The sequence below is a fragment of the Cetorhinus maximus genome, chromosome 17 (assembly GCF_964194155.1).
Source record: "Cetorhinus maximus chromosome 17, sCetMax3.hap1.1, whole genome shotgun sequence".
In the NCBI taxonomy this organism is placed as follows: domain Eukaryota; kingdom Metazoa; phylum Chordata; class Chondrichthyes; order Lamniformes; family Cetorhinidae; genus Cetorhinus; species Cetorhinus maximus.
In genome coordinates this window covers 84656929-84673459 of record NC_135895.1, presented here as the reverse complement: position 1 = coordinate 84673459, position 16531 = coordinate 84656929, and the positions used below count along the sequence as shown (strand labels likewise).

The following is a 16531-nucleotide window of genomic DNA, read 5'->3' as shown; positions in this document are numbered from 1 at the left end:
TCGGTTTAAGGGCAATTAGGTTTGGGCAACAAATGCTGGCTTTGCCTGCGCGGCCCACATTCCATGAAAGAATAAATAAAGAAATAATTTCCCTTCACTTGTTATGAATCTCCCTTCTGGCACTCGTGTAAGAAAATCAGCCCAAAAAGCAATCCTAAAAAAGTTAATTTTTTGGAGGTTCTTTAATGGAGAATAAGATGGAGTAGCCTTCGAGGGGAATTCCAGAAGGCAGGAGAATGGTGGCCGGAGCGGAGAGCTTTACATCCAGCTGATGTTGTTGTTTATAAAGATGGAGTTGGGAATGCTACAAAGGAAGCATCAAAGGAATTGATCACCAAAGTGATGGAAACGCAGATAATAGGAGGAGGCTGAGCGAGAGCCTAAGGAGGTAATTTTTCATTTTTCATAAGAAAGCAGCCTGAAAGTTCAGGCTTGATCAGTACCCTGAGGTTGCTCATGACTGTATTCAGCTGGAGATTGATGACTCTGGGAAAAGCTGAGCAAGATGGCTACAATAATTTCAGTGTCAGCTTTGGCTTAGTGGATAGTGCTCTCTTTCCCTTAGGTCAGTGGATTGTGGGTTCAAGTCCCCCACAAGGGACTTGAGCACAAAATCCAGGCTGGTAATCCAGTGCACTGCTGAGGGAGTGCTGCACTGTCAGAGGTATCACCTTTTGGATGAGACATTAAACTGAGGCCCCATCTGTTCTATTAGACAGACACAGTAGATCTCCAGCATTATTCCAGGAAGAGCATGGAAATATTGGCTGATATTTACCCCTAATCCACCATTACTCAAACAGATTTTCATGTCTTTATCTTATTGCAGTTTGTGGGACCTTGCAATGCAAATTGGCTGCCACTTTTCCAACATTTCAACAGTGGCTTCACATCAACAAGAAGTACCTAATTGGCTATACAGCATATAAGGATGTCCTGAGATAGTGAAAAGTGTTATCTATGTAAATGCTACTTCTTTCACAATCTTTTTTGTTCAGATTGAGATGATTCTGATTATGCAGCACTACATTTCAGATGGCTGGCTGAATAATGCAGTATCATCCTCTAAATCAACCGTGATGGTGGAGTTCTCTCAACAATCATTTGAAAGCTGATTCCTATACTTGCCAAGGGCTGTTTGGGCATGGATGGAGAAAATATCGGTGATGCGCTGACTTAACTGGGCCAAGTAAATGTGGGACAGCAAGGGATTGAGACCATGGAGTGGACACTTTGGAGTGCATCAGCAGGTCAAGCATTGTCAAGCAGAGAAAATAAACTCGGGTTGCTGTCATAATGGATGACACTGATGACTTGGAATGGTTTCTGGAGGACTGGAAAGGAGTTTTCAGTGTGCATGTGTAAGAAATGGTCTTCACATAGCCAGACAGCAAGAATGTAGATCCAGCAGTGAAAGCCAACAGTTTGAGGTAGCCAATTTGAAAATATCAAAGTCCAGCATGTTTCTCTCTTCTCCCCACACAAACACCCAAGCAATATGATAAAAATGCTTGAGGCTGCAAAAGGACATAGGCAATGTTAGTACCTATGGGGCCAGATGGAAAATTTGGAAAGAGGTCACTGGGGAAAGCTGTAGGCTTCATGAAGGAAACAAGGTTAATGAGGGAAGGGATGGGGCTGTGGGAGGTGGAAGAGATCAGTGAGGTGTCAGTTGCAGGGGCTAGAGAGGGAAGGGAGTTAGCAGTGGGTGGGAAAGCCAGAGGATTCAGAGAGCTCCTTGTATCCAGCACCAGAGATGGCGATGGAGGATATGGGAGAGGGTGGATATAGGAGAGGTTGGATATGGGAGAGGGTGAATAAGGAAGAGGGTGGATGAAGGAGCTCCCTGGCTGGACCTTGAACCAGAAATTCAGAAGTCTTCAGGGATCATCTTGGCCATTGAAATCTGAAGAAAAAAGCCAGTAAAACTGGTCCAAACTGGAGTTCCATTTTAAGATATAGAAGATATACAATTTGGACCAGTACCACTTATTTCCTAAGTTTTACTGGCTTTTCTTTCTGGGAATCTATTTTGACATCAAAAATATCATAAATAATGGCAGGACAAGACCTGGTCAAAAATATTCTATTTACGTCACACTTTGGTCTCGTTTTTAGAAATATACCCTTTCCGAGATTTGAACTTTACCACAGATCCCACACATTTTATTTCCCAGCAGTAGGTTATTTTTTTTGTAATTTTTTTGGTCTGTACAATGTTTTAATCTGTCAAAAGGCAACAGTCTGCATTGTTAATGAACAAGTTGGTTTAGCTAAACATTCCACTCTCCACTACTAGGTGGGGTAGTGTCACTCTTATGGTATTGCTGTAATAATCTAGAGGCCTGAGCTAACAATGCAGGTAATGTGGGTTCAAATTCTCCCCATAGCAGTTTGAGAATTTGAAGTCAGCTTTTAAAAATATGGAAATATAAAGCAGTTTATATGACCACAAAGCTGACAGATCCTTGTTTTAATTGGTTCACCGATGACTCGCCTGGTCTGGCCGAGATGTGACTGCAGCCCTACACCAACGCAGATCAACTCTGAAGGTGATTCAAGAAGGCGGCCCACCCCCTTCTTCTCAGGGCAGTTAAGGATTAGCTGACGTTGGCAGCCAAGTCTACACTCGGAGAATTAATTTTATTTTGCGAATCCTCACCTGCACTTTGGGTGGTTCCATCCAGTGTTCCATCGTGTCGGCAGTTACATTACTGGGCAAAACCACTGCATCACTGGGGGGTATCAGACATGACGGAATACACACAGAACCTGAAATGGTAGAACACATCCACAAATAGGAATCATGTTGCATGGTTGACATCAATATACACTGCAATAAGAATTCTGGTCCACATCACTTCCAAACTCTTTGTTCCTTTCATTTTTCCCAATACAATATTATCATAGTTATCAGATACAAGAGATAATCGGTGGGGGGGTGGTGGGGGGGGGGGGTGGCGGCAGGAGATACTGCCCTATGTTTTGAAACATATCATTGGAAGAGAAAGGTAGACAACTCAGGACTACTCCACATGTCACAGTAGACACAACAATTATGGATGCTCCCTAACACATTTCTCCTCCAGTTACCACAAAGGGCAAAGGTTCGAACTTTGGAGAGGGCAGGGAGCAGGTAGGATATCCCGTGGCTCATTTCTAGGTCCTGGATATTTTTGAGACACGTTGTGATCAGGAATTTGTGTAAAAAAAAATAGTGAAAAAGCAGAAAGGAAAAGTCAAACCATGGCCTAAGTAGGCCGAGACAGTTTTGTAATGATAACCATTATATTTAAGGTTGGAATCCACAAGGGGACTGTCCCAGTCTGATCAGCTTATAGTTTATATCATAGCTTACTCCATCTAAAGACAGGCCTGATCAATACATGGAACTCCAACAGACTAAACCATTTACCATTTATTCTGATTATGCCAATATGAAATATTATCTAGTTGGTCATGCGCAGTTGCTTCTACTTTACAGCTCCAAAGATCTACTTATAATAAAAAGGAGATATTTGGAACCAAATCAATATGTCAAACATTTTGTGTTGAAGGCATTACATAATATCTTAAAATAGTTACAGCATAGAGGTAAATCATTTGGCCCAATATGTCCATGACAGTGGTTATGCTTCACACAAGTTTCCTCTCATCTCTTATATAAAACTATGGACCAATTAACAAAACATCTGCTTTTGGGAAAATACTGGAATCCATTGTTAAGAAAGTAGCAGCAGGACATTTAGGAAATCACAATAAAACCATGTTGATTCTGCTTGATAGGATGAAAGGGAAATCTTGTTCACGTATTTATTAGATTACTTTGAGGATGTAATAAACAGAGTGGATAAGGGTGGACCAGTAGATGAAGTGCATTTGGATTGCCAAAGGCATTCGGTAGGGTGTGACTTAAAGGGTTACTGTACAAGATTAAGAGCTCATGGTGTTGCGGTAATATGTTAACATGGACAGAGGATTGGCTAACTAACAGGAAACAGAGTCAGAATGAATGCATCAGTTAAGTTAGCAAACTGTTAACTAGTGGAGTGCCACAGGGATCAATGCTGGGGCTTCAACTATTTACGGTCTGCATTAATAACTTGGATCAAGGGATCAGGCATATTTTTGCCAAATTTTCTGACAATACAAAGGTTGGTAGGAAAGCAAGTTGTGAGGAGGACATAGAGCATCTGCAAAGAGATATGGATAGGTTAAGTAAGTGGGCATGATCTGGAAGATGGAGTATAACGAGAAAATATGAAGTTATCCACCTTGGTAGGAAGAAGAGAAAAACAGAATATTACTCAAATGGAGAGAGACTACAAAATCCTGTGATACAGAGGCAACTTGTACATGAAATACGAATAGTGAACATGCAGTAGTTAGGAAGGCAAATAGAATGTTGGCCTTCATTCTAAGAGGAATGGAATATAAAAGTAGGGAGGTTTTGTTACAGTTGTACAGAGCATTGGTGAGACTGGAGTACTGTGTACAGTTTTGGTCTCCTTATTTATTGAGGGATATACTTGTGTTAGGGGCAGTTCAGAGAAGGTTCACTAGGTTGATTCCTGGGATGAAAGGTTGTTTTATGCGGAAAGGTTTAGCAAATTCGGCTTAAACTCATTAGAAGAATGAGAGGTGACTTTATTGAACCATATTTGGGACAATTTCTTAGAGTAGTATTAGAGTCAAACAGGGAGCAATTCTAGACCTGGTAATGAGCAATGAGACAAGATTGATCAACAACCTCATGGTAAAGGAGCCTTTAGGTGATGCCAATCATAACATGATAAGACTTTCATGTTCAGTTTGATGGGGAGGAGTGTGGGCCTAAGATTAGTGTTTTAAACTTGAATAAAGGTAATTGTGAGGGCATGAAAGCAGACCTAGCTAAAGTGAATTGGAAAACTAGGTTAAAAGGTAGGACAGTGGAGATGGTGTGGCAGACATTTAAGGAGATATTTGATAACTCTCAGCAAAGATTTATCCCAGTAAGAAAAAAAATAAGGATGTGTCATCCGTGACTAAATAAAAAGGTGAAGGGTTGTATCAAATCGAAAGAAACACTGCGCAAATGTGCAAAGATTAGTGGTAGGTCAGAAGATTGATCAAATTTAAAGAACTAGCAAAGAATGACTAAAAATAATTGAAGAGGAAGAAAGTTGAATATGAGAGAAAGATCACTAGTAATACAAAAACAAATAGTAACAGAGCTAAGTGATTCCACAACCGACAGATCAGGTCTACTGCAGTTTTGCCACACCCAGTTGTTAATGGTGCTGGACAATTAAACAACTCACTGGAGGAGAACGTTCCACAAATATCCCCATCCTGAATGATGGGGGAGCCCAGCACATCTGTGCAAAAGATAAGGCATTTGTAACAATCTTCAGCCAGAAGTGCCAAGTGGATGATCCATCTCAGCTTCCTCCATAGGTCCCCAGCATCACAGATGCCAATCTTCAACCAATTCAACTCCCTTTACGTGATATCAAGAAACTGCTGAAGGCACTGGATACTGCAAAGGCTATGGGCCCTGACATCATTTAGGCAATAGTAGTGAATGACTAGAGATCTTTCTCTCATATTCAACTTTCTTCCTCTTCAATTATTTTTAGTCATTCTTTGCTAGTTCTTTAAATCTGACCAATCTTCTGACCTACCACTAATTTTTGCACATTTGCACAGTGTTTCTTTCAATTTGATACAATCCTTAACCTTTATATTTAGCCACGGATGACACATCCTTCACAAAGAGTATTTTGTGCTCCAGAACTTGCCACGCCCCTAGCCAAGCTGTTCCAGTACAGCTACAACACTGGCATCTACCTGGCAATATGAAAAATCGCCCCTGTATGTCCTGTACACAAAAAGCAGGACAAATCAACCTGGCCAATTACCACCCCACCTGTCTTCTCTCGATCGTCTGTAAAGTGATGGAAGGAGTCATCAACAGTGCTATCAAGCGGCACTTGCTTAGCAATAACCTGCTCACTGACACTCAGTTTGGGTTCCGCCAGAGCCACTCAGCTTCTGACCTCATTACAACCTTGGTTCAAACATGGACAAAAGAGCTGAACTCAAGAGCTGAGGTGAGAGTGACTGCCCTTGACATCAAGGCAGCATTTGACCGAGTGTGGCATCAAGGAGCCCTAGCAAAAGTTGTAGTCAATGGGATTCGGGGGAAAACTTTCCGCTGGTTGGAGTCATACCTAGCAGAAAGGAAGATGGTTGTGGTTGCTGGAGGTCAGTCATCTCAGTTCCAGGACATCACTGCAGGAGTTCCTCAGGATAGTGTCCTCGGCCCAACCATCTTCCGCTGTTTCATCAATGACCATCCTTCCACGATAAGATCAGATGTGGGGATGTTCATTGATGATCGCACAATGTTCAGTACCATATGCGATTCCCCCGCTATCAACATCCTGGAGGTTACCATTGACCAGAAACTGAACTGGACTAGCCGTATAAATATTGTGGCCACAAGACCAGGTCAGAGGCTAGGAAGCTTGTGGCAACTAACTCACCTCTTGACTTCCCGAAGCCTGTCCACGATCTACAAGCCACAAGTCAGGAGTGTGATGGAATACTCTCCAATTGCCAGGATGAGTGCAGCTCCAACAACACTCAATAAACTTGACATCATCCAGGGCAAAGCAGCCCACTTGATTGGCACTCCATCTACAAACCTTCACTCCCTCCACCACCGACGCACAGTGGCAGTAGTGAGTACCATTTACAAGATGCACTGCAGGAACTCACCAAGTCTACTTAGACAGCACCTTCCAAACCCATGATCACTATAATCTAGTAGGACGAGGGCAGCACCACTCCTGACTTGGAAATATATCACCATTTCTTCACTGTCGCTGTATCAAAATCCTAGAACTCCCTCCCTAACAGCACCGTGGGTGTACCTACACCACATGGACTACAGCAGTTCAAGATGGCAGCTCAGCACCACCTTCTGAAGGGCAATTAGGGATGGATAATAAATGCTGGCCTAGCCAGTGATGCCACATCCCATGAATGAGTACAAAAATGAGAGTTTCTACAAGTATTTAAATAGGAAAAGAGTAACTCATGCTAGTGTTGATCCTCTAGGGAATCAGTCTGCGGAATTGATAATGACAAACAAGGAAATGGAGGTGGCAATAAACAGGTATTTTGTGTCTGTCTTCACTGTAGAAGACTTATAAAACTTTCCACAGATATTTAAAAATTAAGAGGTGAATACGAGGGAGGAACTTTATTCCAGGGAGGAGGGAGGCAGAAAGCAGGAAACTACAGGCTAGATAGCCTAACATCTGGAATGTTGGTGTTTATTGCAAGGGGAATGAAACATAAAAGTGGGTAAGTTTTACTGCAGCTGTACAGGGCCTTGGTGAGACCACATCTGGAATACTGTGTATAGTTTTGATCTCCTTATTTGAAAAAAGTACATATATTTGTGTTAAAAGCAGCTCAGGGAAGGTTCACTTGACTCATCCTAGGATGAGGGGTTTATCTTATGAAGATGGGTTGAACAGTTTAGGCCTATACCCATTGGAGTTTAGAAGAATGAGAGGTAATCTTACTGAAACATATAAGATCCTGAAGGGACTTGATAGGATAGAAACCGGAAGGGCGTTTCCACTTGTGGAGGAAACTAGAATTAGGGGACACAGTTTAAGAATAAGAGGTCTCCATTTAAAATGGAGATGAAGAGAATTTTTTTCCTCTCAGAGGGTCATTAGTCTGTGGAATTCTCTTCCCCAGAAAGCAGTGGAGGCTGGATCATTGAATTTATTCAAGGCTGAGTTCGATAGATTTTTGATAGACATGGGAGTCAAGGGTTATGGTGGCAGACAGGAAAGTGGAGTTGAGACACAACCAGATCAGCCATGATCATATTGATTAGTAGAGCAGGGCTGAATGGCCTACTCATGTTCCTATAAGAATCTGAGGGGGCTTGTCAGGGCAGAGGATGCTTCCCCACATGGGGGAATCTAGAAGTAAGGGTCACAATTTAAAAATACGGGATCAGCCATTTATGACGGAGATGAGGAGGAATTTCTTCTCTCAGGTGGTTGGGAATCTTTGGAATTCTCTACCCCAAAGAACTGTGGAGGTTAAATCATTGGATACATATTTACGATTGAAACAGACAGATTCTTGAATGGTGGGGAGTCAAGAGATAGGGGGAACAGGCAGGAAAGTGAAGGTCAGGCCATGATCAGCAATGATCCCATTCAGTCCACTTAGTCTACTCCTGATGTTCTTATCCAGCTCCTGCTAAAATGCAACAACACTATCCACGTCGACCACTCCATGTGGTAACGAGTTCCACCTTGTAGCCACTCTCTGGGTAAAGAAGCTGCTCCTGAATTCGTTATTGGATTTGTTAGTGACTATCTTATATTTATGGCCCCTGGCTCTGAACCCCTACCCCTCACAAGTGGACATGTCTTCTCTATGCCTATCTTGTCAAACTTCGGTCTTCTCCTATCCACAGAAAAAAGTGCCAGTCTGTTGAGCCTCTAATGACATTATTGAGGATGGAAAATTAGTTATTCTTCTTGCTGTATGCAATGTGTCTGCTCTAAGCTGATGACTTCTAGCGAGTATTTCAGAGCAACAACAGGGAGGTTCTCCGGGTGGAATTTTACAGCCCCATTTCGGTGGGGGCGGGGCCATAAAATACGGCGAGCCATTCAAAAGTCCATTGACTTCGTCAGGACCGTTAAATCAAGCCAGCGTAAAATTCCGCCCAATAAGTGTGCAAGTACTGTTTTCAAAGATTATGGAGCAAGTTAGCGTGCTTTCCTCTTTAATATATGGCACATAAAATTACCCAAACTGGCAGGTCGCACGCAGAAACCGGCACAGTTCAGAATGAGTCTCAATGCGTAAAGCACATCCTTGTGCAATAGTTTTGTTTTTGTTTCTGTTCCGAGTGATTTGCTGAATTAATGTTTACGTGGGCCGTGATACAAGGATTTGCAAATTAGCTATTCTTATCTGTAGTTCCTAGAAACTCTGATCCAAGTAGAACATTTCTTGGCAAGCTAGCTAATTGTCTACGAGGATGTGACGAACTGTTTTCTGCCAGTGCACTTATTTGTATCAAGTTGACTGCGGGCATTTCATGGTGGGTGGGCACTGAGCCCCAGCTCCGTGTGCTTAACAGAAGGCAATTCTTTCTCAATTCACTGCTTACCGCCCCCCCACCCCCACCCCCACCCCCCCCATTCCTGTGTTCCGATTCCGGCCTCCTGCACATCCCCAATTTTCTTTTCTCCACTGTTAGCAGCCACGCCTTCAGCTGCCTCGGCCCAAAGACTCTGGAGTGCCCTCCCTAAACCTCTCTGCTCTGCAGTAATTCACTCCTTAAATCCTACCTCTTCGGTCAAGCTTTTGGTCACCTGTCCTGATATTTCCTTATGAGGCTTGTTTGTTTTTTCTTTATTTTCTCCTATAATTTTCTGGCCTGAAGATACCATTGGTCTCTTGCTGCAGATTAATGCACTGTCGGAAAAGCAACTTGAGGACTTCGATTACGTGGAAAGACTAAAGAAGCTGGGATGATTACAGCAAGTTGGTTAAGGAGATTCTTGTGAGAGGTGTTCACAATTATGTAGGGTTTTGACAGAGTAGATGAGGGGAAACTGTTTCTGCCAGCAGGAGCTAACTGAAAACGAGAAATTTGCATGGCTGTGCAGGTGTGTGGGACTAATGGGATAGCTCTTTCAAAGCTCTAGCACAGGCACGAAGGGCCAAATGGCCTCTTACTATGTTTTATGATTCTATGATTAATGCTTTTGAAATGAATAACGATGAAGTCCCTGGCACTTCTGCTCAGTTTTATTTTAAGTAAGAACATTACTTCACGGCGTACCAACACTAAAGGCCACCTACTCATTCTCTCAGCCAGGAAACCGCACACAAGAAAAATATATCTTACAAGGAGGCCGGGAGAGGGTATTAAAAACAATAATACTTAGGAATGATAAAGATCAACACAAATCCTTTGCCGTCCTTTAAAAACATCTGCTACTTACCACACCAAATAAAAGAGGAATCTGGACATTTAGGGGACCACGGATATAATCTTACTCAAAGTCTGTTTTAAATAAGTAGTTTGAGATAGAATTTGTGTTTAACTTTCTCGGCAATTTATTGCAGTTGTTAGCTTGTTTAAAATAAGAGGGTCAAAAGCTGAATTTTACTTGAATACATTGCACAGTGAAGTGCAAAAATGTTATGGTACTCATTACAAACCACACAGTTGGTAACGATCTGCTGCATGAATACTGCACAGGAGTTTACAACTTGAACACAGTGTGCAGCTAGGTTACCAGATGTAATGCATATCCAGGAGAGGTGTCAGCTAACTCCTACCTCCATGAGGATTAGGCTGCTTGTCAGGGAATATCCAGATCAGGATTGATAAACAAATTAGCCCAATACAAAATCCACATGGAAAAGTGACATCTGCGTGGAAAAATTAAAAAAATAAGAGCCTAATAGAAAAAGCAGACACACGGCAGATGAAACTGAACACGGAGACATGTGAAGTGGTGCATTTTGGAATGCAGATTGGTGAGAGGCAATATAAACTAAATGGTGCAATTTTTAGAGGAGGTACAGGAACAGTGAGACCTGAGGTTCACATACACAAGTCTTTGAAGGTGGCAGGGCAAGTTGATAAGGCTATCAAAAAGGCATATAGAGCCCTTCATTTTATAAATAGGGGCAGGCTTGGAATGCAAAAAGTTGTGCTAAACTTTGAGAAAACACTGGTTAGGCCTCAGCTGGGGTATAATACCCAATTTTGGACACTACCCCTCGGTCTTGGTGAAGGTGCAGAGGAGATTTACTAGCAAGCTACCAGAGATGACGGACTTCAGTTATGTGGGGAGACTGCAGAAGTTGGAATCGTTCCCCTTATAGCAGAGAAAGGCTAGAGGAGCTGTGATAGAGGTGCTCAAAATCATGAACAATTTTGATTGTGTAAATAGGGATAAACTATTTCCAGTGGCTGAGGGGTCAGTAACCAGAGACACAGATTTAAGGAAATGGGCAAAATAACCCAGAGGTGACAAAAAGAGAGTTTTTTTTCCCCAAACACATTGTTACTAGGAAAACAAGATGATGGGACGAGCATTTGGCTCGTCAAACCTGTTCCAGCTCTGGCCTAACTCCACATACCTACCTTTTCTCCATGTCCCTTAATGCCTTTGGTTAACAAAAATCTATGAATATCAGATTTAAAATTAATAATTGTTCTAGCATAAATTGCCATTTTTGAAAGAAAGTTCCAAACTTCTACCGCCTTTTATGTCTATGATCTGGACTGAAAGGGTGGTGGAAACAGATTCAATAGTAATTTTTCCAAATTGGAACTGGATAAATACTTGCTGGGGACAAAAGTGTAAGACTGTAGGGAAAGAGCAGGGAAGAACAATTAATTGGATAGCTCTTTCAAAGAGCCTGCACAGGCACAATGGGCCAAATGGCCTCCTTCTGTGCTGTATGATTCCATGATAAGCAGAAGGGCTCACGATAAAAATAAATGAACTAAAAAAAATCGTTCAAATGCGTAAGTAGTGCTTAACAAACCAAATGGCTATTTGTTTGGACATAAAAAAAAATTAAATGGGACTACTAAATGGGAATGTTTAAGGTTTCAAATTTGGGGGTAAATTCTAATACATTTTGATAATAGAAAATATTTTAGAAAGTTAGGTGCATTCTCAGATTTCTGGCAACTGAATTTGGATGAAGTTGTGCATATTGAATACCTTTCTGGGAGGTGTAGGTCTTTACTCTTTGGTATTGCCTCAATTTGAGATGTATATTGCAAAAACGTTCATATGATCTATGAACACATTGAAGGTGGCGACACATAGATGGATGACACAACAGTGTGGGGTTCATCCAAAAAGGAACATGATGACAAGACTTAGGAATGTTACTTCAAGTTACTCGAAGACTCAACCTGAAACTTAATCAAGATAAATGTGTATTTAAATATTCTAAGCCAATCCCTGTTGGTGATATCATTCTCAAAGTGTCAGCTGATGTGCATATGCCACATGTACAGAGCAAAAAAGACATGCAGATTTTCTTTTGTATGGTCAAGTGCCTGGATGATTCACACAAACTATTTTGGAGAAAACTTCACTTCTTGAAAAACTATTCCTATGTAATTGGTTCCAAGGTGACTTCTGACCATTCCAAGTCCCTCTGCAAAGTATTTTGCATCTACTCAGTGATAACCCTTACCTTGACACCTGATAGACAATATGCTACTTAGGACAGTGAGGTGCAGGTACACAAGTGCCTTTCTAAAAGCCTTGACTAGAGAATTCCCTCTTAGTGCCATGATGTACCCGTGTTGAACTTGCTCTCCTTTGGCCACTACAAACTCCACAGTGTCGTGACATGCCTTCTGGTTGCCTCCTCCATGTAATCAAGAATTAAATACCATTTATGTCAATCAGTGGTCTCAAATGAGCCCTGCACAGCTGCCTGACTCCTCCATCTATCACAATGGGATGGTCACACCACTTGCCTTCATGACCACTCCTCTCTACCTATGGGATGACTATCTCCTAGAATGTGTACTTCCATAACCCTCAGCCTCCCAGACCCAATAGCATTTCCCCAGTTGCCCTTCAAGCTCAAGTTGATTTCACACATGGGTCACTCTGGACAAGATGAGACATGTGGGACTTATCATGTTGCACAGGTGGCACACAACAGCAATTGATCCTCATATTAAACTAAATTGTTCTGTCTTAAAAGGTTTAATTCGTTCAAAATTTAGGCCACAAATTTTCTCAGAGCTGTTCCTGCTCCAGTAAGATTAGTGGAGCATGAGCAGCTGCAAGGAAATTCCTGCTCTTAGCATTTTAACCCCTCAGGCTTATTTTTAGGTCAAATGCATGTCATTGCTGAGCTTGCCTGACTCCTTGCTGACATTCATCCTTGATAGCTGTCTTCTAACATGTCATTAAAATGACTCTGCTCTTTGTGCAAAGTCTAGTACGCGATTTGACTGCAAGGGGTATTGGCATTATGTTTATTCTTGTCCTCACCTGATTTTCACACACTGGCACATTCACCAAGGGCCTCTACCAGATTCCAAATATACGGCTCCCTACTACCACCCTAGCCAAAATCAATTAACATAGCATCAAACTCCTAGTATATGACTCTGCCTACTATTGTCTTAATCTGCAGAGCTATTAAAGGCCCATGACCTTAATGTAGTTGAGACTGACAGACCTACAAGGTCAATATGTTTTCATAGTGGGGAATTTTAGCTTTGTGTGATATTGTAAAATGGGAAATAACAATTCAGCCGCTGATTGGACATCTCTCTTGGTTTTCATCTCCATCGGTCCCCAAGAAATGTAGCAGGCAGTTCACTAGCAGGCAGTGAGACAACAGCCGTTCAAAGTGAATGCTTCCCATTGTTTGGCCTCTTCTCCTTTAGGTTCCTGGACTCGACACCATGAGCAGGTCTCTGGCTGAGAGCAGAGTCTGGTGACCTGGCCCCACCATCCCTTCAATCAAGTGAAGAGCTCCTGCATGGGTAGATCTCAGGTGGGACTCCTGCATCCTACCAATGCTTGATGGCACAGCCCAAACTATCACGGTGAAATCCCAAAAACTACCAGTTCAGAAATAGCTTCAGTCTGCTTTGCACCATGATCAGCTGCAAACATCCCAGTGAGAGCAACCATAACATGAAACAAATGAATTAGCTCGCTTGTTCCGGTTGGCACAACCTATGAGCTACCCAGCCTGCTATCTATGGGCAGACTTTGGCTGAGGTAACTGGCATATATCTCCCACCTTCTGCAGCCATGAATGCAAGGAGGCTTTGGCAATGGAGACCGTAGCTCTTACACTGTTGTGCCAAAGCAGCTGTTACTTTTTCCCTGCCTGAACATCAATTTATGAAATACTGCGATCTTATGACTTCTCTCGCCTTATCTTTTTAAGGAAGACTGCAAAAATGGTCAAGTTTCGTGTCAACCGAGTCATGACCTCCTGATTTAACTTATCTTTGTCCCACTTTTTACTGCTTTGTGAGCATGAGCCTTTGATAAGATGCTCAATTAAGAAAGAGGGACTGGCTGAAAAGCACCAGGTGGTGGTCCATAGTGAGGCATGTGCAGTGTGAAATAGGGCTGAAAGAGCTCATGGTCCCTCCAAGCACAGCACTGCTGACCGTCACTATTCCCTCACTAGATTGTTAAACGTGTGTGCTTCAGCCTTTCTCCCCACATGCTTGAGACCAAGATCAATGACTATCCCATCTGCCTTGGCCATAGATGTCATGGCAACTTGCCAACGGAAACACTGACATAGTGTGCAATGGGTACTCTTTCCTACGGCATAATGCCAACACTTACCTCCAGAATATGAGAAGGATTTTCAGTCGGATTAACCTTGCATTCACGTTGCTAGAGGTTAAGTGCCTGATGGTAACATACACCCTGGAATTCTGCTTCGTAGCAATTGCCTTCCAAATGTGACATTTGGAAGGCAATTCAAAGTTTTTAGTGAACACTTTATGCTTAAATAGCTTTGTACAAAGCCCCTGTGAACCTGAATGGGCCCAATTTAATGAAAGAATTATAGATACTGTTCATGTATGTTTCAATACCTATTGCATGTCCATCAGCGCACATATATTCCACCAAGTTCAGTTCTGGGGGAGGCAGGCAATCTCCAGGCACCTGCTCACACAGAGTAAAGTCTTTTGTCCAAGTGCCATCTTTAGTACAACGGATGGGCTCCTGAGGAAATAGGAATGCAACAGAGTTAAAGTCAATAATAATAGCAGCTATAAAAGTGTTAAATGGTAAATGCTCCCTCCCTAACCCTCTTTATCACACATATTAAAATGCTTTGATATCACTTGGCATAAGGTTTCACTACAAAGGTAGCAACAAGGTAGGTTAACAAATAGAGTGGAGAGAACTGCATTTGGGTAGCATTCGCGACAGCTGAAATAAAAACAGAAAGTGCTGGAAACACTCAGCAGGTTGAGCAGAGTCTCTGGAGAGAGAGAAACAGAGTTAAGGCTTTAAGTTGAATATGACTCTTCTTCAGAATGAAGGAAGGTAAAAATGGGATGGGTTTTAGACCTGGGATAGGGTAGAGGGTGGGAGAGATTAAATGGCAAAGGTGTCAAAGCAAAGGGAGTGGTAATGATTGTTGTAAAGAAACAAAACATTTGTACAGAGTGAGTGTTAATGGCAGAATGATGAATAGTTCTGCTTAAAAGCAAAAACATGAAAAACCAGATTCAGATCAGCACATGGCAAAAAAAAAACAGAATCAAAATGGGGATCAGAGTTCATGGACTGAAATTCAAACTCAATGTTGAGTCCAGAAGTCTGTAAAGAAGATGAGGGGCTGCGCCCCGAGCTTTAATTCATCACTTTGCTCTGAGGCTCACATTTCTGTCCTTGGCTTGCTGCAGTGTTTCAGTGAAGCTCAATGCAAGCTCTGATGCCTACTGTAAATAACACAGCCCAGTTTTACCATATTTTCTTAAGTCAATTCCTTCCCATCAGGGAGACTTTGTTCCTTCCTACTACTAACGGTAAGTCATAGGATGTATCATCATAACACTAACACTAACTTCATTTAACACTGGAACACTGTTATTGGAATAACTAGTCCAGGCTTGTCCAAGCTTTTTGCTTAGGAGGGGCGACGCTTCCATTTTTTTCTCACTCAAAGGGCCGACGAGCAAATTTTGGAAAGATAAGGTTTGGCACAACATTAAGCTGAATTTCAAAAAAAGGTTGAGATATTATGAAAAGAAGCAACTTGCTGAGCAAAAATAGAGCAATGTCATAGCAATGAATTGTTAAGTTTAAAAAACAATAATTCATTTAAAAAAAGAGTAATTAATAAAAATGATCAGTGTGTGAGAGGGGCAGTGTGTGTGTGAATGTGTGTGTGTGTGTGTGTGTGCCAGGCTCACTCCCAGTCTCAGGATGTTTACTGACTCACCCCCACCCACTGTGTGAGTGGGTGTGAGGATTTATTGGTGTGTGGTTGTGAGAGTGAGAAACAGGAGACTGGGAGTAAGGCAGATGCTCACTCACACACACACACACACACACACACACACACATACACTCCCTTTCTCACTCCCACACAAACGCACACTCCCTCTCTTGCTCTCACACACATGCACACTCCCTCTCTCTCGCGTCCACAAACACGCATACTCCCCTTCTCACTCCTACACACGCACACCCACTCTTTCGATCCTACACACACACACTCACTATCTCACTCCCGCACACGTACACTCACTCTCTCACTCCCACACAGGCGCATTCACTCTCTCAATCCTACATACACATATTCCCTGTCTCACTCCCACACACGCACATAACCTCCCTCGATCTCTCACAAACACCAGCCAGCCTCTTCCCCAACCACACCCCACCCCCCCAGCCCCTACTTCTCCTCCCCCAGGTCCCACGGCACTCGCTTCCTCTCCTCCCCA

General features: G+C 42.5%; 1 protein-coding gene across 1 annotated transcript in view; it reads right to left on the bottom strand.

The window, feature by feature from the left end:
- Positions 1-16531, bottom strand: part of pappa2 (pappalysin 2) — a 477685-nt gene that overhangs the window by 110627 nt on the left and 350527 nt on the right. The window contains exons 18-19 of the mRNA XM_078561789.1: positions 14666-14798; positions 2663-2772 (exon numbers count right to left, since the gene is read on the bottom strand). Of these exons, the coding sequence (XP_078417915.1) occupies positions 2663-2772; positions 14666-14798 (243 nt within the window). The remainder of the gene's footprint in view (positions 1-2662; positions 2773-14665; positions 14799-16531) is intronic.